General features: G+C 41.5%; 2 protein-coding genes across 6 annotated transcripts in view; one reads left to right on the forward strand and one right to left on the reverse strand.

The window, feature by feature from the left end:
• ESYT3 (extended synaptotagmin 3) overlaps nucleotides 1-13,416 on the forward strand; it is a 56,783-nt gene extending 43,367 nt beyond the window's left edge. For both annotated transcript variants that reach the window (XM_069780890.1, XM_069780889.1), the window contains 14 exons: nucleotides 253-335; nucleotides 782-830; nucleotides 1,488-1,577; nucleotides 2,411-2,473; nucleotides 2,581-2,649; nucleotides 3,904-3,969; nucleotides 5,357-5,443; nucleotides 6,331-6,480; nucleotides 7,019-7,461; nucleotides 8,627-8,716; nucleotides 9,276-9,407; nucleotides 10,882-10,987; nucleotides 11,612-11,661; nucleotides 12,560-13,416. In XM_069780890.1, coding sequence (XP_069636991.1) covers nucleotides 253-335; nucleotides 782-830; nucleotides 1,488-1,577; nucleotides 2,411-2,473; nucleotides 2,581-2,649; nucleotides 3,904-3,969; nucleotides 5,357-5,443; nucleotides 6,331-6,480; nucleotides 7,019-7,461; nucleotides 8,627-8,716; nucleotides 9,276-9,407; nucleotides 10,882-10,987; nucleotides 11,612-11,661; nucleotides 12,560-12,596 — 1,515 coding nt within the window. In that variant the 3' untranslated portion in view covers nucleotides 12,597-13,416. The remainder of the gene's footprint in view (nucleotides 1-252; nucleotides 336-781; nucleotides 831-1,487; nucleotides 1,578-2,410; nucleotides 2,474-2,580; nucleotides 2,650-3,903; nucleotides 3,970-5,356; nucleotides 5,444-6,330; nucleotides 6,481-7,018; nucleotides 7,462-8,626; nucleotides 8,717-9,275; nucleotides 9,408-10,881; nucleotides 10,988-11,611; nucleotides 11,662-12,559) is intronic.
• Nucleotides 13,417-13,868: 452 nt separating this feature from the next.
• Nucleotides 13,869-25,539, reverse strand: CEP70 (centrosomal protein 70). 4 transcript variants are annotated; one of them, XM_069780891.1, is made up of 16 exons: nucleotides 25,309-25,538; nucleotides 24,726-24,831; nucleotides 24,440-24,563; nucleotides 23,928-24,108; nucleotides 23,435-23,604; nucleotides 22,127-22,186; nucleotides 21,322-21,421; nucleotides 20,833-20,921; nucleotides 20,403-20,477; nucleotides 19,189-19,291; nucleotides 18,333-18,503; nucleotides 17,530-17,676; nucleotides 16,830-16,998; nucleotides 15,436-15,550; nucleotides 14,475-14,554; nucleotides 13,869-14,088 (listed from the first exon to the last, which is right to left on the reverse strand). In XM_069780891.1, the coding sequence occupies exons 1-16, from the start codon at nucleotides 25,315-25,317 to the stop codon at nucleotides 14,027-14,029; spliced, it is 1,761 nt and encodes a 586-aa protein (XP_069636992.1). In that variant the 5' UTR covers nucleotides 25,318-25,538; the 3' UTR covers nucleotides 13,869-14,026. The 4 variants fall into 4 exon arrangements, with proteins under 4 accessions (XP_069636992.1, XP_069636993.1, XP_069636994.1 ...); XM_069780892.1 differs by having other exon boundaries at nucleotides 24,726-24,893; XM_069780893.1 differs by having other exon boundaries at nucleotides 25,409-25,519.
• Between the last annotated feature and the right edge of the window lie 67 nt (nucleotides 25,540-25,606).

Raw genomic sequence — 25,606 nt, forward strand, 5'->3', positions numbered from 1 at the left:
ATTGATTCTTCTCTGCTTATTAGGCATACCAGTTTGAGGGGTTTAACTTGTAGTTCAAAAACAAGCAAACTGGTTTTGAAATATTTTCACCTATAATCAATTGTATTTGTTATGCAATTAGCCATGGAACAGCAGGGAATGTCCTTGATGTGTTATACAGCTGTGAAGTGTCATGTTCTTGTCCAGAGCATGAGCCTATAGGAACCTATGTGAATGCTTTTTATTTTTAATCGATACCTCTTTCTCCTGCAGTTTGTTGTTCATGAAGTGCCTGGTCAGGACTTAGAAGTGGACTTGTATGATGAAGATCCAGATAAAGACGACTTTATGGGCAGGTAAATTAGTATGACCCTTGCTCAGGGTCCAGTAACCTCTGAAACAGGACACCCAGATCACTCATACCTGAAGTCTAATATTGAATGAAGCTATTCCTTTTGTCTGGATGTTGATACCAAGTTGTTATTTCCTAGTGCAACTAACTTTGAACAAGGTAGAGAATGGTCCCAGACTCCTGCAAGGAATCCTAGGAAGCCATCAGAAGTGATAGTAACTACATGACTTGAGATTAACTTCAAATTTATTTTAGTTTTGGAAGTATTTCACAGGGGACACTTCAGAAGTGTCAGTGCGTTCTAACGCACATGCACATAGGTAACGCAGAGAAGTTGTTATTTGGAACAGATTTGAGCGTGGGCCTTTTTGGTGGTGGTTTCTTCTCCCTCCAACAGCAGTGTGCTGTATGCCTAAATATACACTGAAATGTTTGCTTTTTGTCTTTCAGCTTGCTTATAAGCTTAGTGGATGTAATGAATGATGGAACTGTTGATGAGGTAAAGATCACAGCTTATTTCTAAACGTGGTTGGTGGTGGATGCTTACATGTACTCATTTGTGCCCTCCCTCTGCTACTACATTGTTTCTGTGTGCTTAAAGCTTCCTTGCACACTTGCACTATGGTATTTTCACAAAAAGAACATACCTTCGCTCAGAAAACTTAAAGTAGCCATTGCAATAATTTTTACAATCAAGCTGGCAAACTCAGACAGCCCTGAGATTATGCTGAGCCAGCAGAGGGGTACGTAATCTTGTGTTGATAGCTTGTGTCCTGTATGTACCAAATGTTTTGTACAAGGCTACAGATAAAGTTTGGTGAAGCAGTCTGATTGCTGAGGGAAGAAATGATCTGATCTTGTTGTGGTTCATCCTGCAACCCAGTGCTCTGCAAACAATGCCAGGGTGCCTGTCTAGTGCTGCTGCTGGTTGGAAATATCCATGTGCTTTGCATGTGTATGGATATCTTATTTTGGTTTTTCTGGCTTGTGTTTCTAAGTAAATGGACATGCTACAATTGAAGTGTCAAAAACGCAAGCTAAGGTGCTCAAAGTACAATTCATATTGTCTATTTTACGTAAGTCTCAGACTGCAACACTTATATAAAAATTATTCTGCCTCACATTTCTCAAGTTACTCTTTGTTGTCTCCATTTAGTGGTTTCCCTTAAGTAAGACAACAAGTGGACACTTGCATTTAAAACTGGAGTGGCTTTCACTAGTGAATGACCAAGAAAGGCTACATGAGGTGAGTGTATTTGCTTGAAGGATTCACCAACTCTGATTCCTGTCCAGTGATCAACAAAGGAGTGGGTAAAATTAGGAACCCCAGGCAAACTCATGGATGGGAGTTTATTTTTGTCTGACAAAGTTTTGGTGCGATCCCCCGCCCCTCTCCCCCCACCCCTCCTGAACAGGAAGGGTGTTTGCTTGCCCCAGGTCCCTTGGTAATTCAGGAGTAACTCAAATCTGGCAGCTCTTCTTGCTTGAATTAGCAAAGCCTTGTTTGACTCACTGCAAAGTGGCCTCTCACAGTTCTCCCCGCTAATTTTTCCCTTCCCTCTTTGTCTAGGATCTGTGTAGGACCCCTGTCTATAACCTGTACTAGGTGCTTGGTAGGACCATGGTTCCAAATGGTGTCCTACTTGTCCAGCAGCATTGCTTGGATAAAGCCCATCTCCCAAGGGTGCTGTTTCTTCATAATCAAGCAAAAACATTTGAATTCCACTGAGATGAATAAAATTTGTTTCCAGACTTCGTTCTGCTGACACTGGGTTGCTGATGCTGATGTTTTTAGGTGTCTTGCTGCACTGGGGAATCCAATCAGTGCAGCACAGGAGAGATTGAAGAGCATTAAAGCCAGTGAATTGAAAAGACTTACACCTCTTCTTACTAGTCTGCTTAAAACTCATGCTATATTGGCTTGCACTCCTCTAAGTTGCAAGTTTTAGAAGAAAGGTGAAGAGCTGCTTAGCTTTCAGAAACTGTCCTTTGAATTTGTGTTGTGCTTTACATTGTCCTTGACTGGTGATCATGCCTACCTTGTGTTTTGTTTTATTTTATCTTTCCTGTCCTTTGCAGGATAAGAAGGGTCTGTCTACAGCTGTTCTGATAGTTTACTTGGACAGCGCCTTCAACCTTCCAGTAAGTACAAGCCATGTGCCGGCAGCCTTCACTCCTAACCTTTTTTTTTTTTTTTTTTTTTAAAGCCCACAAATTAATTGTTTTTAAATACTCTTTTACTAATTCAGAAAAACCACTTTGAGTATTCGAATGGTGAATGCGGAGCAAAGAAGATCAAAAATAACAAGTACCTCAAGGTAAAATATATATTCTTCTCCCGTGCTTGCAAAACAGCATTCTGGATTATGCTGTATCGTAGCAACTGAAACTAGCTGTAGTTCAAAAAGAAATCATCTCTCCACTGTCAGAATCTATGTGACCAGGGGTTCAAAATAGTGATTGAAAGCCCACCCCCACCCCAGTGAAAGTTTAGGAGGTCCAAGGGGGAATGCAGCACAGAAATATTTGATTGTGTGTGGGGTTGTCTTTATTTCATACTTTGGACAGAGACCGTCCAGACATCAGACCAAGTCATGTTATCCTTTCTGCTGCTGCAGGGGTTCTTTCCATAGTGAGCTGTTCCAGCTTGACCCCTCACATTGGGATGGGAGGAATATGCTTGTTTGTGGTCACCTTCCTGTCCACTGGAGACCTGACCACCAGATTCCTTCCCCCTCAGTTTTAGAGAGATTCAGAAGCCACTGTCATTCATGCCCCCTCTCTCTTTGCTTCTGTTTATTTTTTCCCCTCAAATACTGCATTTTGCTACTGTGATGTAAATGGTGGGTATAGGGAAGAATGTCTTTCTCCCTTTTTCCTTGAACAAGCTACACACAACCACAGTTCTGAGCAATGGATAAAGCTTCCCATTCTCTCCGAGTAGCTCACTCCTAAATGCAATCTTTACAATTTAGGTGAGTTACCAGCACTGTGATACACATCACATTCAATAATCCTTAATTCCGGACTTCATTTTATCCACTGTGTATACACTGTTGTGCCAAGACCAGATCCTCAGCCTTAACTTCTATAGCATTAGTGCAGAGAAGCACAGTACAAGAGGTTCAGCTTTACTGCTTCTGGAAAGGAATTGTTACTTGATGCTGAAGACTTGTTTCTAGCTGCTTTACAGCACGTCCTGAGCCTTGGAAACCAATTCTGAGAGTCCTGTTTCATTCAGGAGCGATGAGGACTTCCCACTGAGCCTTCAACTCTCTTCTCTTTCCTCCCAGCTTCTGACAAATTTTTAACTTCTCGCCTATTGAAACCTAAATACATAAAACTTTGGCTTAAATGTGTACTCTTGATGGTAGAGGGTAAGAGTGTGCTGTGTTATGGCTGGAGTCTTCCCTGTATACTGCTCTACTCTTCAGATGTCCCGCATCTGAAAACTGTTGTCAGCTTTCCAGCAACTTATTTCAAGTAAGAGTAGTAGCTTGATATTGATTCCTCTAAACTATAAATCTCACTTTTTTTTCTACTTTCTTTTTTTCCCTTGTATTAAATGACAGAAGATGGAACGAGAACCCTCCTCCTTCGTCCTGCTTACAGTAGGAAACAAGACTCAGAAAAGCAAGGTGAGGCTGTTTGACTCTTCTGCTTTCCTTAAATACTTTCTATTTTATGGGTGACTATCTCCAAGTAGCCCCTAGGAAGGGTAGGACTAGTGAAGCTGATGTGAAGAGCTGTAGTTACGGTGATAGCTGCAGAGGCTGGGAGGTGGGGGTCAGCAAGCATGTACAAGCACTGTGTCACTGAGTTGTGCTTGATCAGTGGGTGTCTGATCAGCTGCTATACAGATGTGTGGTTTTGTGCTCATGGCCATGATGTCATGTGGCTCAAGATACTCTAGTTCTACAAGGGTTGAAGAGGAAAAAATGATACGTCTCCCATCTGGCTCATGCTTTCTCAGGGCAGAGTGTCATTTGCATCAAACTGGCATTTGTTCCCTCATCAGAGTCTCCTGGCTCCAGTGTTTCACAGTTTAACTGTATGGTTTTTCACCTGGACAAGATGTATCTGGATCTCCTCCACTTTGCTTTCAGTTCCTTTTTCATTATTTAATATTTACTTTTGCCTAATGAGTATGAGCAGCAGCTGAGTTCTGTCCTCCCAGTAGCTGCCATGTTTATTGCCCCGCAGCTGGATGCAGATGAGGGTGGCCCTATGTTCTTTTGGACACCCAACAAATAGGAATGAATCCTGTCAGCTACACATGAGCATATGGGACTGGCACCTATTTTCCTTTGTTTCTTCCACCTGCTCCATCCAGAAGTTGGGTTCTGCTTGCATTTTTACCTTTTTTTTTTTTTTTTTTTGGCTTTCCCTTTTCCCCACCACATCACCTGCCTCTCCCACGCTAGGTCAGACTTCCAGCTCTCCCCTTGCTGCCAGCACCCGTGGCCGGGTGGAAGCAGCTGGTTTACAGAGCAGCCTCAACCACAGCCCCCGCAGGTGCTTTCCACGCTCTTTCATCCTTGAAGTGGATGGCGCTGAAGCTGTGCCCTCCTACGCTTCCCACAAGCTCTCCACCCCTCAAACTGCCCCTGTAGCTTTCCTGCCTTTCCCTGCCAGCTGGCTGCAGCTCTGGGAGCTGGCTCTCGGTGCCTGCAGACTGGAAGCAGCACTCTGGGTCTCCCCGGGCGGAGAGGTGGGAGGGAGCGAGCGGTGCCTTGCTGCAGGTGAGGCAGGCTGCTGGTCCAGGCAGCACTGGTTGGGGCCAACTGCAGCTCACCAGACTCGTTCTTCGGCATTTCCCTGCCCTGCAGAACTTGTTCTGGTTTTGCCAGAGACTTTGCTTCTGCAAGCTTCTGACCTGGAAATTTCACTCTCTCCATACAGCTGGAGTGTAGCATCACTGAATAAAACAAGAGGGTCACCGTGACCCTCTGGTGAGCAGTGTCATGGTATTCTTTGCTGCTTATAGAATAAGCTAATGTATATGCCACAATCTTCTTGTTACAGACCTGCAATTTCAGCAAAGATCCCACCTGGGGCCAGGCTTTCACCTTCTTTGTCCACAGTGCTCATTCCCAGTCACTCCATGTTGAGGTGAGAGAAAAGCCTTTCTTTGGAAGACTGAGTGCGCTTCCATGGGAAGAAACCTCTTTTATGGTGGATGTGATCTCAGTGCTGGTTGTTTCTGTGTGCTTGTACTGTGGTCCTCCTACTTAAAAGGTGGAAGAAGCACCTGTTGTTGCACAGGTGATTCTCTGTTAGGTGATGCCCATATCTACCTTTGCTCTAGGATCATGTAATGCATAGTATCTTAGTTCAAAACATGGGATGCTTCTGGCTGTGAAGTGCAAAGGAGGTTTCGTACAGGTCTGTGTGTAATAAAGCCATGAATATTTTGCTGTCAGAAATCACAGCCTTCATAATTCTCAGCCAGAGTCCTATCCCTTCACCTTGGTATTTTGGCTCGTATTTCACTAGCATACATCGCATACGCTAGCATCCTGTATCTCACTAGCATACATTGCAATCACAGCCAGTTCTATGGCTGTTCACTTGGCTACAGAAGTGGATTTGAACTTAAAAGGTGTATTGAGGTTAAATAGGTTAAACAAACTATTACTGAAGAGCTTGTAAAGGTTTAGACCAGTTGTCATACCAGCTGCCTGGGACATTTTCCCCAGAGCAAGTAAGGAAAGCCAAGTAAATGCCAGGGCCTAGTTTTTCTGCTAAGGCAGTTCTTTCTCTGCATAGTTAGAGATGGGATTTTTACCTAAAATGCTAATTTGTTACACTCCTGAAATATAGGCATCGCCCATGTGGAAGTAACCATACTTGATAGTATGTCTTGAAGTAAAAAAGCTAATTTTGGTTATCTGTCTGAAATACTTTCTTGCTTTGTTGTTCCCAGTGGTATGCTTTTCAGTTTGCCATCTAATAAAAACTTTTTTTTCATGCCTCCTGCCCTGCTCCCCCACTCTCAGATAAAAGACAAGGATCGGGATAGTGCCCTGGGAACTTCAGTGGTATGTCTCTCCCACTTACTTAAGGATCCAAACATGACTCTGGATCAGAGATTTCAGCTGGATCATTCCAGTTCAGACAGCTTCATTAAGATGAAACTTGTGTTGCGGGTAAGTTGTTCTTTGCCATATTCACTTCACTTCCCCAGCAGGAGCATCCAATTCTAACCAGGCAAAAGAGATGAAAGGTGGGTGTGGAGAAATGCAGCTTTGCCTCACAGATGAGTAGAAAGTAGAAGTGTGACAAGGTCTTGAAGTGCAATTAAGAGTGCATGGTGGAGCTGAGAGGTATCCCTGAGGCTTCCTAAAACTTAGTGCAGTGCATTGCTGAAAATATTCTCATGACAATAGAGAGTTGGACTGAGAAAATCTAAGCTGGGGAAATGAAAGCTGCTAAACAGTAAGAGACACTGATGCTTAGGAATTGTTTTCTCATTGTGCTCTGGATCCGTGTTTAGACACTGTTAAATACATACACAGTAGGACAAGGGAAGAGAACATCACAGCGAATCCCCTAGGCCTCTTTCTTCCCTAGTGGCAAATTCCTGCTGTTACAGTTTTGTGGTGAAATTTCATCTTAGGTGGTAATGCTGGCATTAACCCCAGTGCTTTGGAAGCAGCACTTGTTTCTCTCCCTTGTGATTTTTAGGCCTTGAATATTGAAGAACCCGATCCACAAAGAGTCAAGGCTGGTGTAAATGCCTCGAAGCAAGGTCCTGTGCGTGTCATGGAGAAGGGTGGAAACCAGCAAAACTTTGTCTCCCCACCAAAACCAGAAGTCTCAAAAGTACCTCCTGTGAGCAAAGACTCTGGAGCACTTGAATCCCTGCCGAAAAAGGACGGCAGAGAAGACCTGGATGCAAATGACAGTTTAGCAGCACCTGCACCAAGTGAAACTGTTGCTGGCCTTAATGAGACAGAGCGCGAGCAAAATCCAGAGCATCACCCGTTGCCAGCATTGCATACCAGAGCAGCGGTAGTGCCCACATTGCCAGTCGTACAGGAACTGAGGCTTGCGCCCAGTGTTGCTTCGCTGGGTTCTCTGCCTTCTTCTTGCTTTGAATTAAGTAGCAGCAATCTGGACCTTCATAAGTAGGTGGTTCTTCCAGCTGAATTGTTCTTCTCTTGGGAAGGTTTAGGTTTTATAGGTAGTTGTTGGATACGGTTGAATTCAAGGCTGTTAAGTCATTTGGAGTCTTGGGTCTCAAATCGCCCTCTGAAGAACTGGCCCAAGTATTCCAGTGAACAGCAGTGTAAATTACAGGGTGACTATCAGATCAGGTGTCAAGTGAAAGCATTTCCTTCTCTGGCTCTCTTAAGAGGTGCTGCATGTGTTGGCTTTATATTGTTTAAGAGCCTCTCACACAGAATATCCTGGGTCCCATAACACTCGTGATTTTAGCAACAGGAAATTGGAAGTCTGAATATCCCCCTTATGTAAAAACATAAACTCTTCATAAGCACATCTGGCTGCTTAAAGTTTTGGATGCTGTGTTTTATCCAACAAGCTTTGAGACTCTCATAATGGTGTGCACAAAGCTTTTGTGGATAGGTGTGCTTGTGTGGGTGTGTGCGTCCTTCCCACAGTGCTGAGTGTGAGGCTGCAGGTAGTCTGCTCCGTCGAGGAAGATGGAGAGCCACATCTATCTCTCCTGGGGTGCAGAATGGAGCTAGTAGGATCCTTAATGAACTGAAGTAGCAAAGAAGGTCCATCTCAATTAAGAAAGCATAGGAGTAGTTATAAACCTGAACATCAAACCCAGTTCCAGCTGTTCAGCCTAGTACTTCTGGACTGGCAAATTCTCTAGCTCTGAACAGGACCTCATTTATAAACCATTTTTGAGCAATGTTTTGGATTTGAAACCACTTTAATAACATGTAGAATGAAATACAAAAAAGGTCCCATTTTGCAAATACCGACATCCTTGAAGGAGCTGTGTAACATGCTAACCTGTACTTTGCTGCTCCCTCTATAGCAGGCCAACTAGGTGCTTTTTTGGCCCTTTGTACCGTGGGACAGAAATCGAGTACTTGTACAGAAGGCCAGCTAGGCAGTGCTGGCGCTAATGGCAGTGTTGTTTCTAGATAGCAAACCTTAGGACGCCAGAAAAAAAGAACAGTGCCCTGCAAGTTGGTTTTAGTTGAAAACGCATCACCGATTTCTGAAGCTTGTGTCCTGTTTCATGTTGATAGGTCTGTGTGTGTGGTCTGTTACAGAGCTGTATTTAAAAGCTTTGACTGTGCAACTGTCTTACAGTGGGACTGAAATGCCTCTGGGAGAGATCCAGCTGACGGTGCGGTATGCTTCAATACGGCAGAGCCTTGTCGTGCTGGTGAACGGCTGCAGGTAACGCTGACGCTCCTGGGTATCTGTAAAGGAAAGGGGAAGAGCTCTCTGAGCTTGTGTCACACGTTCAGCAAAGCCGGAGCAGAACCACGCGCAGCATAAGCTGCCCAGTTGAGATGCCTTGGCGTTGGCTGACTTTGATCTATGCAGCCTCGCTAAGCCCAGCTCTGGTTAATGCCAGTGGCAGGTCTGCAAGAGTGGCCAGCGAGTGGTGCTCGCTGCAGTAGAGATACTTTAAGTTTCATCCACCCAAAACTTTCTCTGAACAGCATTGACAACTGATGTGTGTCTTGGTATGTCATGAGCAAGGATTGATACCTATGACTGAATTTGTAAATGTTAATTTAGGAACCCCGAAAGTGGCCACACACTCAGTAGTGAAAATTTTGTTTAACTTCACATCCTTAAAGTTTTATTCGCTTATGTTCCAACTCCGACATAAATGTTTTTGGCCCATGAACCCATGAAGGGTCAGTCTGATTCTGAGAGAGACAAGGTATTAAAACACATACAGTGGGAGAACGTGCCTTGCTTGTTAACACTGTATTTCTTTTAATAGAAACTTAGTACCCTCTTCCAATCGTGGAGTAGATCCGTATGTTCGTATATACCTGCTTCCAGATAGAAGATGGGCAAGCAGGAAGAAGACTTCTGTTAAGAAAAAAACTCTGAACCCCCAATACGATGAGAAGTAAGAAAACATTAATTATGATTGCTGCTGAAATAGTTATGATCTCTGTGTAACAAAAGGGCTTATGTAAAGTATGCTTCTGTTGCTCCTAAGGATTGTCTTGTGAACATTTGCAGGTCTTCCGAAAAAAATGGCGCTTTTTTGATTTGCAAGTACTTAGTGCTGGCCTTGCTCTGCGTATGGTGGTGTCTATCCCCCCCGTAGGAGGGCACACCTTCTTCCCACCCCCTTCCCTGATCCTAGCAGACGGAGGCTGCACTTGCTGCTCTGCACACAGACATTTCCCCACCCATGTTCAACTCCCTGTCGCTGCAGAGGCAATCTTTCTGTTTGGGTACCTCACAAAGCCTGCTTCTCTGTTCATACTTCTTTGCTTGATGCTTATTCTGACAGCTTCCCAATTAAAAGGCAGAAATACAAAGCCTTTTGAGACTGGACCATTCTTTGGACAGACAGATGGATGCTGTCATCAAGACCTGGTGGGAGCAGGGTAAAATGCTCACGCCTCTTTGCTGACAGTGTCATGTCCACAGCTCTGGCACTGAAATGCAGTGTGTTTTGTATAAAACCAAACACAGTAATGCTTAGAGGTAGAGCTCTTTTGAGAGGTAGTTTTCATCCCATATTTAGAGGAAGGTACGCATATGTGAAAATAATGTGAATATTGGGTGGTCCTGAGTGGTTCAGTTTTTCCCCTATGTTGGTCCTTTCTGTATAGGTCAGAAATGGAGGAAAGATTTGAAAACATTTCATCTTAACACTCAAAAGACTAGAGTTGTGGATTTTGCTTCTGCCTGTTGTCATGTAACTCCACTGATTTAGTGCCAGCACAGCTGTTAGGAACAGCATCTCTTTTTCCTCATCCTCAGTATTGACGTGTCCTGTATATCCTCAATCAAGTACAAAAGGTTGAGCAATACTTGGCTCCAAAACACATTACCTGTTTTACAACTCTGACTTGAGGAAAAGCTATTCAGGTGGGCAGAACTGAAGTGATGTAGCATGGACAAAACTCACTTGACGTTAGATGATGTGTGCTAGAGGCATGAGTCAAAGCCATTAAGAATTTAATTGCCACAGGTTTCAACCTTTGTCTTCTCTTAATGTGGTATAAGCCTACTTTGTAAACTTGGGGGGTTGGCGCAGCTATTTCCTCTGAGTAATAAAGGTTGCATGGAAAACATGCTGATCTTCCATGAAGGGGGAAAATGATGGTAAATAGCATTTCATCATGGATACGTAGTTTCCTCTTTCCACCTAGCACAGTGAGCTGCCTGAACAACAGTGTCGTAGTCTTTTGTGAGGCCTGGAAGAGATTTCTTACAAAGGGAATAAATTCTAACTATAGAATTGCCTTTTCTGTGTCTTCCTTCTCTGTTAAAGTTGTGGCCACTGACGCTGTGTTCTGGCCACTGATGCTTATAGGATTCTAATTTTTTTACTTAATTTTATCCTTTCAAAACTTTACTTTTAGGTTTGAATTTTTTGAATCTTTGGAAGATGTCAAGAAAAGGACACTGGACATTGCAGTGAAAAACAGCAGGCCATTCATTTCACAGGAAAGGAAGGAGCTGGGGAAAGTAAGTTTAAAGAAGCTACGCTACCAATTTAATAGAGCTGAACAGTCCGAGTGATTCCTGTAATCCTGAAATGCGGTTGTACTAATTAAGTCTCAGTAATAGGACTATAGCAATCTGGAAACAACTTCTTCTGCCAGATTTTCACCTGAAATCAGGCTCTATCCATGTGGAAGCTTGTGTGGTCTCATGCGATTTGTGTGCCATGCTGCTTTATTTCAGAAGGGTGCTCTTGAAATAAAACATGTTTCCTGGGATCCGCTGCCCGTTTGGGGAACGGCTCCAATAGTGCAAACAAGAAGCTGAGAAAGACTTGTGATTAAAACCCAGAATTTGCCAACGGTGCTTTAAGCTTTCTGTGAACAACTTTGATTCTGTGAAAGTAAACTGGAATCACTTCTTCAGTGACAGAAAAATTTCCAAGTAGTGCTGCTAAGAAACTGAGCTGCAGGGCTGAGGCCGGCTAATGCCTGTGTCCTGGGAATGCAGGAAGCTCGTTTTCCCTTGAACCTGAGCTGCAGCCCTAGAACTCAAAAGTGGGTCTAGCCTGGGAGGCGTGCTAGCTTAGCTAATCAATTTGTACGCTGAATAATATACAAAGAAATACAATCTATTTTTTTTTTAAAGGTGCGGATTGACTTGTCACAGGAGGACTTAATAAAAGGTTTTGCACAATGGTAAGTTTTCATCTCCGTACTTTAAAACCCTGCCAATTGCTGTGCTGGGAGTTTGCGTGACTGGTAAATGGGCTGTCTGTTTTGGTGAGCAAGAAGAGTATTTGACCTGCAAACGCAGGACTAACTTGAACTAATCTGGTAGTTTTATCTAAGTTGCGTGTTAATCCAGTTGCTAGTGCAATACCTGCCCTGTGAAACAGTTTTAATAAGAGGCCTGTATGTCAATTATAGTCTTCAGCATATTTTAAGTTACCATAAAAGCCACTGGGACACATAAGTAAAAGAACTATGTTTATTAAAGTAACCTTGCAACAAATTTTAAGTTGGATAAAGATCTTAACTAAATTAATACCCTGATCAGCAATATATATATATGATAAAACTTTTAATTACAAAGCATTTACAGAAACTATTATAATAAGCCACTCACAGTTTTGCTTGTATGTTCACTGTGGTTCAGACTTAAACCTTAAGCATTGGTCTGAGGCAAAGATTAAGACCAGGGGTTTCTTTTTCCCCTTCTATGTCTGTAGTTAATGGCAGTAGTTCTTTCTCCTTCAATGGAGCCCAAGGAATGCAGTGTGGGTAGTCCAGGAGCTTGCCATCTACGCAGGCAGTGAGCCACTCCTGGCCAGTGGGATAGGAAAACCACGTTCCGCTGGCCGAGCTGGTGCCTGTGTCTCACGTAAGGACATGGCAATTATGGGAGTAGGAGAAAAACGACGTGTCCAAAGTTCCTGGTAAAGAGCTGAAGTTTGAGGCCATCTCTGAAGCCTCCTTTGCCAGGCCACCTATGAAGCCCAAGCACTAAAGCAGCCCAAGTTCTCCCTGTTGTGCCAGTTAAAACTTTAAAGAAAGTCTTTAACTACTATAATTACTTATTGTGTCTGTCTTGCAGGTATGAGCTGACAAGGAGTAGACGCAAGAAAAATTGATTTCTTCTCATGTACATAAGTCACTAATTTTTCAACTTTATATGGATGTACATATCTTTTGTAATCAATGTGTTTTGAACAGTCACTGCAAATTTGAAGCAGTCTCCAGCTCAGGACATGTAAATCTCAGAGATTACTTCAGTGAGAACTAAAAAACCAAACCAACCCACCCCCCACACTGGGAATAACTTGTCCCTAAATAATAAGTCCTTTATTTTTGCTGTTTCTGGCCTATCTCCCCCAAAGGACCCTGAAGTATGAATACTCTCTTAAGGAAGTGTTGTACCTGGAGATGTTTTAGACTGTCAGCTAAGTGTCATTACTTTGCTTGGCAGTCTCATTTCCCCAGGATCCTATTCATGTTGTTTTAACATGAAATCATTGTACTTTTAAAAGAATAAATTTTTAAACAGCATTCTTCAGCTGTAGGGCTACAGAACCTGTTGAAAGAAACTGTTTAAGACTCTAATAGATAGCAATTGTTTTTTGAGAAACTAAGAAATTTATAGTCCACTGTTCAAAAGTATCTTAGCAGACTGTGGCTGCAGGTATGTATATAATGAGCTTCCAAAAGCAGGGAGATCAATTTACCAAGATGTCATTAAGGTTTTAGTTTGTGACGCCTTAACATAGTTTGTTCTTTGTTACAGTACATTTCAAAATCTTGTAAACCTTGATAGTAAAAGCATTCTGCCTGAGGAACAGCAGAGTTTTGTAAACTAAGCTTTATTAATATTGGAGCAAAATATACCAAAATATTTTTTGAAGCTTGGTGTACTTGTTTCTGTACAATAAACTTCTGACTGTCTTGCATAAGAAACTCGATCTATGCCTTTCTAAAACTGACTTTTGAAATATGACCATGGTAAATTCAAATCCATAAACCACCTCCTGAAGCAAGTTTCAAATATTTTTGATCTAGATTACATTAGTCTGCCTCAGTCCATAACCAGAACGAATACTTACTAAATAACAACTTGCTTGTATCCCCAACTGATCTGAAAATGTAAACAACATTTTGAAATAGGCTCTCCAGAAAACCAAGATAGGTAAATGATGAACGTGTTATGGCTAAAGCAGTTAGAGCACTTTTTTCTCATACTTACTGGGTCAGCAACATTCAAAATGCTTAGTGGTTATAATATGTCTGCCTTTGTGCTGGGCTCAGTTTCCTAGACTGATACAGAGTCTATTGGTTCTCTCTCTGGGATTGAGTAGACCAGGTGATAGCAGTTATAGTAAGTTTTTCTTAAATCAACCGTGAAACAAAAATTAAGAAAAGTGAAAAAAGGCAGCAGCCTTTATTTATGTCAAAAAATCTGAAACTGTTGGTTAGGGTAACAGAGGTCAGAGGTAGCTGTAATGTCATACACATCAACAGGTACATTCACAGGTAAGAAGGATCTTGCTAGAAAAGACCAGAGTAACTCTTAACTAGCTACCAATTTCAAATTTTGCACAGTAGGTAAAATATCATCCAGGTTACTGATCTCTGAAACAGAATGAAAAGCAAAATGGTTAAGGTGTATGTACCTAAAACATCTTCAAGTTCAGCCAAAATTCTAACTTAAATGTTAGAAATACAGCTAGTGAATAAAATAAACTCTTCACACCTTTTAACACTGTTAGAAAAAACTCTATTTAGCTTATGAGTAATATGATTGAATATACGCAATCCCATGTTCAATGAAAGCAAAAGTATTTTTGTCACTGAGGGAAGATGGGAAGAAGAGGAGAGTGAGGCAAAAGTTAGCACTTTCCCTCACATCCTCCTTGTGTGTTAGCACACCAGGAATAAACAAAACACGTTAGCTATTTAAAGTTTTAGGAAGAAGTGCTGGCATGAAGATAATTACAACTGTTGCAAATATTACTCACCTAGAAGACAGAGCAAATCTTGAATGAGAGCTTGAAATGGTGGAAAGAAGCACTCATGTTCTTCTAGCTTATTGATTATACTGAAATGTGCAAGTGAGAAAACACTGTTAGTAGTATATAAAACCATCTACACCAAGAATGTGTTCCTCAGGTTCTGAAACCTGCAGCCAACAAGTGTTAGCTGTCAAAAGAGAATCTCTAATTTTACTATTTATGCCCTATATACATCCTTCCTTTCCTCCTTAGGTGGCATAAGGTAATTTTTGGACTGGAACATTAGTCTATGTATGCTAAATATACTGCCAGAGGGTGGCTGATATAACTGCCTCAGAGATGGAGCAAGGAATGTTTTATAAGCAGCTATTCTCTAGTTAAAACTGTGAGCGAGTGCAGAAAGGTTGAGGGAGTTAGTATTGTTAACTCAGCATGTGTCAGACTTGCTGCCTGCTGCAATTAATTTTTAGTATGTTTGCAGAGCAAAAGCTCTTATGGTCTGCTACCAAGTGTATGTGTGTTGTCATCTGTTGAAGGTAGAACAAGATTTGTCCAGTTCCCAAACTATCTGTAGGCAGCCTGAGGCATACCTTCTCTTAGCAACTAATACACTTCCATATTACAGCTGAAACCTTGCAACACTTTCTCCTCCCCACCCACATGCAGTGTTTGCTTGGTCTCCTTATGAAACACACATCCTGCTAAGGCTTATTTGATCACCTTATCCACGCAAACCAAGATGGTGTTTTGGAAACTTCTGGCCTTAATTTTTCTCTTTGCCACCTTTATCCTTTTGAAAGTATTCAAGATCTGTTTCCTGTAGGATAGTAGTAACTCCTTTACTGCCACAGCTCACTGACTTTGTGACAAATAATTAAAGTTTCTTTCAGTAGCAGTTTTAGTCAGTTTTCTCAATTACTAAATTTGATGTTTGAGGAATGGCCACCAGTGGAACAGCCCCACGTACCTGTGGATGTCTTGAGTCCCCAGAAGCTGCTGTACCTGCTCCGTCATGTTCTCGTTAATGATGTCACACAGTTTCCCAACAGTATCCACTACGACAGTGGGTGGAGCTGAACTGTCTGTAGAAAAACAAGCACTTCATGTTTCTTGTAACAGTAATAACAGGAAAGTATTTTAGACACAATCCAATTCTTGCAGGTGCCCAGATTTTATTCAGTTTTCACACATCTACACATAAAAGTTCCATCATTCACAGAAAACAGAGTGCCTATGGTCAGAAATAAACTACTGTTAGCTAGGAATGCTGATTCTCTCACTAATCCTTTAGTGGCTAAAAAAATTTGTCAGAGCTGTGCATTTTCACAGCAGAGATGGTACTAAAGTGCACCCTACGATATCAGTGAAAATCAGCCAACTGAAATTATACATAGAGAGAGGGTTACTCATTAGGTTCCTGTAACACAGCAGAAGCACAGTATAGGGGCTAGGCCAAAAAGGAACCTGCTCAATACAAACGCTGTTAAACAGCCAGAACTTGTTTTGGTATTGGATCTTACCTGCTTTGACTGCTGTGACTGAAGGCAATAGGCTCTCTGTCCTTTTCTCCCTCAGTTTCAGAAGAACTAGGCTTGGAGAAGGCACCCTCTGAGCTCCACTGGTTTGCGATTATTAGGGAGGCAGGAGGCTTCCTCCTCTCCTGTGCTGGCTACAGGCAGGAAGGCCGTTTCCCTCCTCGAATGAGGCTCAGAAGACCCCAGCAGCCCAGGAGCCTTGCTCTCCAGCTGTACGCCCTACAGCGCAGCCAAACCTATAAACCCAAGAGCAGCAGCAGCTGCTGTTCTCCAGAAGGACAAACCAGAAGAGAATGGGTACTGGGAAGTAACTAAGTATGCCTCTGAGTACTGGCATTTAGTTTTTGTCATTCAACAACTTAAAAATTATGAAGTTTAGCACCGTAAGAAGGAAGTTCCTGAGGACTGGACATAATTACACTTGAATGAATTATTGAGTAGAAATCTACAGCAGAGGTTGAGTTATTTTTTCTTAAACTTGTTATCTTTCAAGTAAAGAATGAAAGATGGTCAAGAAGAATTATGAAGTCAGCTCACAGGGAACAAAGCTTTGTGGAAAAAAAAAAAATTAAAAATTCAATTTCATCTGCTATTCCTTTCTTCTGCCTCCCTGGTATTCCTCAGCAACTGCTAAAGGCTTACAAATAATGGGGGTTTGCTATTTAAACTCCCACTTGACAGCAATCTATTTTTATCTTCGCAGAATATACCTAGTTTACTCATTTCTCAGCAGCTCACAATATTTTCTATGAAGAGATCAGCCTTTCACTTGTCATGTTCTCCTTTTGGAAATGGTCTGAACAAATGCTAGGTGGTAAGTCTTTACCTAGTTCCAGGAGCTCATGGAGATTTCTCATAGCATTGGTCATTTCCCCAAGCTTTGTGTAAACCTCATTCATTCGTGGATAAACGCCATTCAGAGAATTCACATCAAACAGCTTCTGGAAGTGAGAGACTATTGCAAACAGGGTTGGTAAGGACGGTGTCTGGCTGTTCTGTAGCAAGCAGAAAGAATAATTTGTCAACTTTATTGCTTAACAAAGCAAGGATTCTTTTAAACTGTGAAACATTCTTAAAACTAGTCTATGAAGAAAAACAGGTGTAACTTCCCTTATTAAATCACAGCCTTTCAAATATTCTTGAATCTGAAGACATATTTTAAAGAGAATTTTCAGACACAAATATCCAGCAAACCAAAAATACTCTTTTGAAAGCTTTCTTCTCTGTTGCTTAGTAAGTATGTTTATGTATTCTCAATGCTGACTGAGAAACAGACCGAACAGGATAATACCTGAGACTACAGGGCAATGCAAATTCATCGTTGGTCAAATGACTTTGATTAAAGCAGTCTTCCCCAAGGTGAATTTATTCATTAAATTAAAATAGTCTTGGACTATTGAATGTCTTCAAACAGCTATTTCTGAAAACCCGCAAGGCTTTCAAATGCACAAATCTAATCACTGTGTGAAGAATGCATTTAAGAATTCCACAATAACTTGTGATTATAAACTCCTGGTAAGAATTACCTTTTCCTTATTTTCTATTTCTTCCAAAATTGCATCTACTATGAACTGGAGGTCTTCAACTCGTATGGATTCTCTGTTATCCGGTGGATCTGCAGTGTGGCAGGGCACCAATTCCAGAGACAGTTTTCTCAAGGACCTATGCAAATCCTTTTAAAAGAAGGGAGGGGACACAACTTATTTTATAGTAACTTCTTAAAGTTGTTTTTATTATAGAGATGAGCAGATTTTCTGTTTCTCATATGCAAAAACATTCCAGTAATGGAGACAGTAAGGTTTTAGTTTTCATGGAATTTAAGCACAGTATCTTGCTTACATTCTTCGATTTAAAAAGAACACTGATAGTCTGAAAATTAAAGTACTTCATATATTATAGTTTCAGTAAAATAAGAAGTGTTGGTCACAGAGAGTTTGGTTTTAAACAAAATTACTTCAGTTGTATTTAGATCAAAAAAGTTACTGTTCTGGCAAGACAAAAGGAAGAAAGAGAATGCATCGTCATTAAAGTGTGAAGTACACAGACTCTAAAGTTTAAGTGTCTTCTTAGGGACTCAGCCAATGAACAAAAACATTTAGACGACACACACAGAGGAACATCTCTGGCCTGTAGGCACACTGCACATTTTTCACGTTACTATGGTTTTAAAGTGCTATATAAATGGACAGCAGAATTATTTTTAAAATTTAACACCAAAGTCAGGCAATAACAAAAGCTACAGGCAGTAAAAAACCCTACATGCAGGGAGAGACCGAGGGGTGGTCAGCAGATTAAAGGAGGAATGTAAAGCCAAGTAATAATGCATTACCTTTAGGGCCATTAGCTGATCTGCCCACATTTCTATAGTAAGCGGAAGGTGCTCAAATCCACATTCCTGTCCATTCTCCTTAATATAATTTTGCACTGGCCCTTTACTGCGCCTGTATATTAATGGAGGAGCTCTTGGACTTCGCAAAATAGAATCAATATGGGACAAAACCTTCAACACCAAATAACAAGTGTTATTGCTCAAATATGTATGACATTTTATAATAAAATCCCTCTCGACCACTGTCATGATTGTCTAAACATTAAATCATAAATAGCTCCAATAAGTTACTATCGATGAATTTTACAGATGCATTCAATATGTAATAGATTCAAAGACTTAAAAACATACTAGCTAGAAGATACGTAAAAGTAATGCAGATATACTTCCCTTTGAGGGTTATTTAACATTTATCCACTTGAGGCATTGTTACTTCCACAGTTTACATTTTGCTAAGTTTTATTATATTTGCTTTTTTTTTTTTTTATTCAAAGAAAAATAAAAGCCACTATCTCCTCAGGGATGTTTAAAACCGTAACATAAGGATCTGTTTTGCCCAAGACCTTTAACAAATCCCCTGTCCTGAAAAGACTTCAGCTAAATCATTGATTCGATGTTTGCCAACCCACTCTGCTTCCTCGCTGTATTTCAGGTAGTTTACACTAAGACAGAACAATTAAGAACAAGCCTACATTAACTGCCAAATTCAGAACATTACGCGTCTTGTGTAGAGGACTTCATATGAACTCTTAGATTCAAAATAGCATGCTTCAGTTTACATAGCTAAACAAAACTAATGTATTATATTTCACTGTAACAGTGCTAGATACACAGAGTACAGATAAAATTTGCATACCTGTAAGTATTGCTGGCAAACTGCCTGCAGCTGATCTACTCCTGCGGTACTCTCAGGTTCTTTCTTTTCTTCTGTTCTTTCTCCATTACTACTCCCCGAAGATCTACATGCCAAATACATACAGTGGGTTACACAAGTAGCCTTACCAGGAGATACTACTTTCAACTTGACTAAAGAACCAGGTATGTAGCATATATACTTACACCTACAAAGTAAAATCTCCATTTTTTGATGCCTGCCAATAGAATTCCATCAAACTGAACAATGCAATACCTCATGTAAATATCATTAATTTATCTCAAGTCTTCAGGCTGAGGTTATTCCAGACTGCATGCTAATTTAGAAGGGACACCACCAGATGTACAGTTGCTCTGTTACCTCTGTTACCAGAGGTTCTACCATGGCTGAAGACTTAAAATCCAGAATTTTACTCAAAAGGGTCAAATTCCATGCTCACAGTCTTTCTCTGCTTCTGCTTGAACATCTTTCCTGCCTTACTATATATAGCTCGCTACCCTTCTTGTCAAATCTAAGATGACTTTCTCTAAAACTACCATCTACATCATACCCACTGCATGAGAGAAAAGATCATTTAAATGTACACAAGGTAAAATGAAGAACTGAACATTTTTAAAGTTTAAGTGATGTCTTTCTCAGGCTATAAAATATTTAGCATTCAGTATACACATGCACAAATGATGAAGTGAAATTACAGATAAAAACACTTTGTCAATACTGAATCTCTAATACCTTCAATGTATTTTCTTAGCAATGTTTCAGAAAAAAACCACTAAGTCAATTTCTAAGAATAATAGGGACATAACTTCAGTAGCTTCAACATTTTGCCAACTCATACTTTCTCATTCATAAACCCATAACGTAACCAGTAGCTTTCTTTATGCTGACAGAAGCAGCAAACAACACAGTTTGGTCCTGTCCATGTTGCCTGCGATAGCACTCAAATCAAATCCAGAAAGACAAAATGAAATAAAAAAGACACACTGCTGTGCCCCCATTTGGAGACCATGCCATCATTTCAGAGATTCACAGGGTGTCTTCGGAGATAGAGTAGCATTTGCTGCCCAAAACCAGGCTCCAAGGAACAGTGATAAGGTACATGGTTTGTAAGCTACTATATACTCTGCAACCTGTAATGTAGCTTTGCCTTAAGAAGTTCAGGGGATTCATGCAAGTTACTGAAGAAATATACTTACTGGACAGTTTTCTTTAAAGTTTTCTCTAGTTTCTTCACTTGGTGCTTGTAAAGTTTCAATTCCTGTGCAGTTGGTCTGTTAGAAAGAAAAAGTACCACATTATATGTCTTGCATTTGAAGGTATCTATAAAACTCAGCCAAGCGAAGGAGTAAGAAAGCTTTGCCAGTGCTGCAACATCATTCTGGAAATGAAATTCTGCAACATTTCTATGTGGCAACAGCAATAAACAGACAAATAACCATTAGCAGTTGTTGTTATTAACTGCGTAGGGAAGGAAGGCTGACTGTTGCTGCCATAACTTACTTCTATGCATCACTCTTAAAGGCAGATTTCATACTATACTTTTACAATTGCTGGTGCTTTCAGTTTCTTTGTAAAGCAAAGTCTACCAAAGTGCCCTTACAAAGAATGATACTTATCCTTTCTCACCTTATTTCCAAATCTTTCTTGAGATTTATATTTTCAAGTAAAAGCTGTTCATTCCTGGCTTTTGTTTCAGTGAGTTGTTTCTGGAAAGACTGCAACATAGACTGTGTTATTTCTTTTATTTCACTCATTCCATCATCAACAAGCTTGAACACTTTAAAGTATGTATGTGTTAAGAAGGGTTCCCATTTGCCTATATAGCAAGACAGCGTGGATGAGGAATTAGTAGACACAGATCAAGAGCCTGCTGCATTAGACCACAGGTGGAGAAGCTGTGATCAAGGAGGTCTATGCAGTCCCCAAGCAAAGACAACTCACAACATAGTACTGAATCTTTGCATAAAGACAGTGAACCCTGCCCGGAGAGCTTACAAATTAAGAAGACATGTTAAGAACAAGGGGGTAGAAATCAAACACATATATGTTTCTACGTGGCTCTTGAAGGGTTACCATTTAGAGATCTGCACTGACTTATTCTTAGCAGTTCCATACCGTAAGCAGTGCTCTGTAATTAGGAGTAGCATCTAGATTTAAGAATTCTTCCTTGCTTTTTACTTCTCTTTGTACCTGGTCTTCATCTTTTTTATATTGCCTATTGGGAAAAATAAATTGTTTTAGCTTACTGTAATTCGATTACCTCAAAGACCTAAGTTGGTTTAGTTAGCAGTTATGCACGATAATAATGTTTCCATAAACTGCAAAGTAAATAGAATAGAAATTCTGCCCTAAGATCCTCTGCTCTTCTCCATTATTTCTGGGAAGCTGTTTCATATACTAATTAAGTGCACTTATCCTCAAGAGAAATTCCAGTACAAGCAAATCTCATTTCAGTTTTCAAGATAATAATCTCAAATTATAGGAATGTCTCAGGTATCTGCTTGTTGCTTTGCACCATGTAGGCACAGCGATAGAGCTGAAAAGCTGGTATTCCTTTTGTTTAGGAAGATCAGTCGCCTGAGCACAGCTACTGCAGTAATTCTGCCTGTGAACCATGGCAAAAGAGGAAAGCAAGAAAAAAAAAGAAAGAAAAAAAAAAAAGAAGACAGACTTATCGCTCAAGTATCTAAATACCCCCAACTTTCTAGCTGTCCTGGCCTCCTGACTGAGCAGCTGCTTAGCCTGACTGACAGTTATTCCGTGGATGAATCCAAACTTCCATGACCATTACATTCCTTTGCTGTTTCTTACATGCTAGCGACGTCTGGAACACAGAATATTTACCATTGTAAGATTTAAGAACAGTAAGGAGTAAGAAAATTTTGAACAGTAGAACCATAAAGCATTAGACGAGACCTACCTTAGTTCCTTTTTCATTTGACTAATTTGAGATTCGTAATAATCAATTAGACAAAGGAACCTGAAGAAAGGAAAAATGGTATTTTGAATTTCAGATATACTCAAAAAAATCATGCCTGAAAGATACTGTGACCAACCCATAGGAACAGGCCAGCTTACAGAACTGCGCCACTCTTCAGAAGTGACTGCTTCAAATAGTGGGTTTTCTCTCATACCAGACAAACATGGTCACAGTTTTCCAAAACAGAAAATCAGAGACATTAACTCTGTACTAGTCTAAAAGTGGCAAAATTATTCAAGATGAGAAAAAAGCTAAAGCCTCCTCATCTTGTGACTATGTTTATCCGGCAAGCTTAACAGCGAGGCACAGTCCTGAGTGCTGGGACTCAGCGACCATTATGGGAGGTAGAGAGCACAGGTCCCACGTAGCCCAAGAACATCTGTCTCCAAAGAAACTAAAAGTGCTTTCAAAGTAAGTGGTTGCAAAAAAATGGAGCCGCAAAAAAATGGAGCCACAAAAAACTGAACAGCTGAGAAACTGCCTTTCCTCTTGAGCACTCCAAGATTGTCTGTTTGGGGAGACAGATGAGAAAGCACAGGGAACCAAATTCAGTGATCCTTCCTCTCATACAGTGAGGGCATGAGAAAAGGGCTGCGCACACACAACTCCTTTTAAATGCTTCCCAGGTAAACATTGCTAGCCAGGCCTAGAAAACCAGGTGACATCAGCACAATAAAGTGATGGCTAACTGAGGCCTAAGAACTGGCAAATCTCCAATTATAGCAGAACTATGGAGACCTTACTGCAAGAGACGCAGGCTTAGAATACTTTCAGAACTTTCCCTGAAGTACCTGGGAAGCCTTACAGCAAGCCTGCAGTCAGCAGTTGCAAAGGCCACATTCCAAAACTGGAAGGGTTTTATTAGGGAAGGTTGGGGGGTGGTGTTTCTTCGTTTTTTGTTTGCTGGTTTTTTTAATTTACATTTTAAATGTTAGAATCCCAGGATGAGATCACCCTAGCAGATACTGCAGTTCCAGAGTAGACTGAATCATTCCCTTCTCTTTGCTGACACCTAGTGTATGCAGTGGCTAATAACTTCTTAATTTCTGCCATGGATTTATCCAGCTCACATTTTTTGTAAAAGAAAAAATTACTGTATTGATGTACCTTTACAAGAATTCTATTTCAGCTTGCACTCCTAAGGCCTCCAGCTTTTTCTTTTTCATATAAATATCGAGAACAGTTACTTTAAAATCCCTTTCTTCATTTAATGATACAGGTCATTCACCAATATAATAAATTGCTTACTGTTGATCTAAGAGAGACTTGGGAGCTCTTTTGCAAAACTGACAAAACATTTTGTTTTGAGCGGCAACACGCCGTTGCTCCTCCATCCCAACTTTGCATAGCTCTTTCTGCAAACGGGCAATAATCTCTTCCTGTTCTTGTAGCTTTTCCTGCTGCTGTTGATATTTTGCCTGTGAACAGATAATGGGAGCATTATGAAATTATTCTAACCCACAAGCTGGAGACTGTACTGCACATACCCAAGTAGGCACTCGGTCCCAAGGAGGCTCAGTACTTGGGTTTTAGCCATACTGAAGAGGCAGTGGAGAAAGGGTACAGATATTTTTCCAAGTTATCACTAGAAAATTCCGTATGGATTGAAAAATCTTAGCTATAAACAGCGTACTAACTCTATGACCCAAGACTCACGTTTATTTTGATCAATGTAAATATTTTTAGAGCTTTTAAAAAAAAGTCAAAAGCTTGAGTCCTCAGACAGCACTATCTGAATTACCTGTGAAATTTGTTGATCTTTTTGAAGTTCTTTGACTTGATTCTGTTGCTGGCAAACCTTAGCTATCGTCTCATCTTCCAGTTGACGAATTTTAGACTTAATGTTTTTCACCACATTTTCCAAATCATTAGCACGTTGTTCTTGTCGAGAGGCCCAACCTCGTTCCTGTTGTATCTCATCTCTGGAAAAAAAACCAATAAAACCTTGATTTAAATTAAATTCATTTCACTAAAGACAGTGAAGGAAGCACAGGCCTGACAACATTATCTGATGATGCTCAATAACAGCTTGTGGCGGCAGGTACAGGAAATACACTGTTATGGGAAGAAGCAGCAGATGAAATAACAGAAGAGCTCAAAAGGAACTAGGCCAAGAGTGGTGCATATTGGACAATAATCTCAGGAAAAAGGTCTTAGGCCTTGGGTGTGACAAGAGCTCCACCTGGCAGGAGATGGACACTGACAACACTTTTGCTTTGCCTTAGCAGGTAAGTTCCTTCCACTGTGTCTTACCTAAGATGACGATTAGCCTCCATAAGCCCCTGCATCATCTTCTGCTGTCGGTCGGTGTCTTCCACCAGAGTTTTTAATGCAAGTCTTATTCCTAGAGAAGACTGACTGTCTAAGACAATCATATCTGGAGATACATAAAATAAGCAAAGTCATAATGAAAGGCTTCTAATAGCTGAGGAAGATCGCATCTTTGCTACCATTTGGAAGTGACAGCTTTAGAGATGCCTTATGAACGTAGGCTTACTATTTCCCAATACGAAAACTTGTAAAATTAGCATCTCCTTACCTGATATATTTCTGCAGCTTTGGGGGGCAGCAAGACTCACCGGTTTCAACCCACGACGCATTAATAGCTTGTTTAAGTTTTCCCATTCTGCCTTCTCCTGCTGCAGCTGGGAGAAGGGGAAGAGACACAAACCCAAGTTCTCAAGATCAGCTCAGTCTCCTGTCCTTCCTGTTGGGCAGGCAGTGAAGGATACCAAATGCCCCCAGATAAAAAGAAACAAACCCCAAACCCCCAAGAAGCCCCAGCCACTATAGGAGAGCTTGTGAGACCTTCCAATAGAATCTGCAAAAAATATTGGGGAAAAAGCGTACTTGACAATATACAGAACACTCAGCTTTCCTGGTCGCTATTAGAAGGAGAAATACGTGCAATGAGTAAAATTTACCGGTTTAAAAAACCCGGCCCTCGGGTAATTCCAGCACACCCGGGGTGCAGTGGGCCTCGACCCCCCGCCCCAGCCCCGAGAGAAGCCCTCAGAAGAGGCGGGTGCCTGCTTTGGGGGTTTATTGCTTGTTTGTTTTCTTTTTGCTCTGTTTTGAACTCCCAAGGGGTAACGGCAGCCACCTCAGGACCACCACGGTACCTCTGTCATGGCGAGGGACGCCCGCTCTCGGACCGCCGCGGAAGGGGGCCGGGCCCCGCAGACGGCCGCCGGGACACAGGAGAGGAAAGGGGTCGGTTACCAGGACGCGGAGCCTCAGCAGGTCGCGGTCGAGCGGCGGGACACAGCCTCGTACGAAGCTGCCGCCGCAGGCGGCGGCGGGAAGGCGCGGGGCCGGCCGGGAGGGCGGCGGGCCGGGGCAGGGGGTAACGGCCGGCCCGCCCGCCGCCGCCGGCGGGGAGGGGAGGGGAGGGAGAGGGGAGGGAGGGAGGCGGGCGGG

The sequence above is a fragment of the Haliaeetus albicilla genome, chromosome 4 (assembly GCF_947461875.1).
Source record: "Haliaeetus albicilla chromosome 4, bHalAlb1.1, whole genome shotgun sequence".
In the NCBI taxonomy this organism is placed as follows: Eukaryota; Metazoa; Chordata; class Aves; order Accipitriformes; family Accipitridae; genus Haliaeetus; species Haliaeetus albicilla.

Excerpts from the sequence above, each read along its gene's own strand:
- CEP70 (XM_069780891.1), bottom strand. Across the intron at positions 18,504-19,188 it reads TTTGCCAGCAATACTTACAG|GTTTTGTCCCATATTGATTC; the intron begins GTATGCAAATTT and ends TTGGTGTTGAAG. Across the intron at positions 14,089-14,474 it reads AGATTTGCTCTGTCTTCTAG|AGATCAGTAACCTGGATGAT; the intron begins GTGAGTAATATT and ends ATTCTGTTTCAG.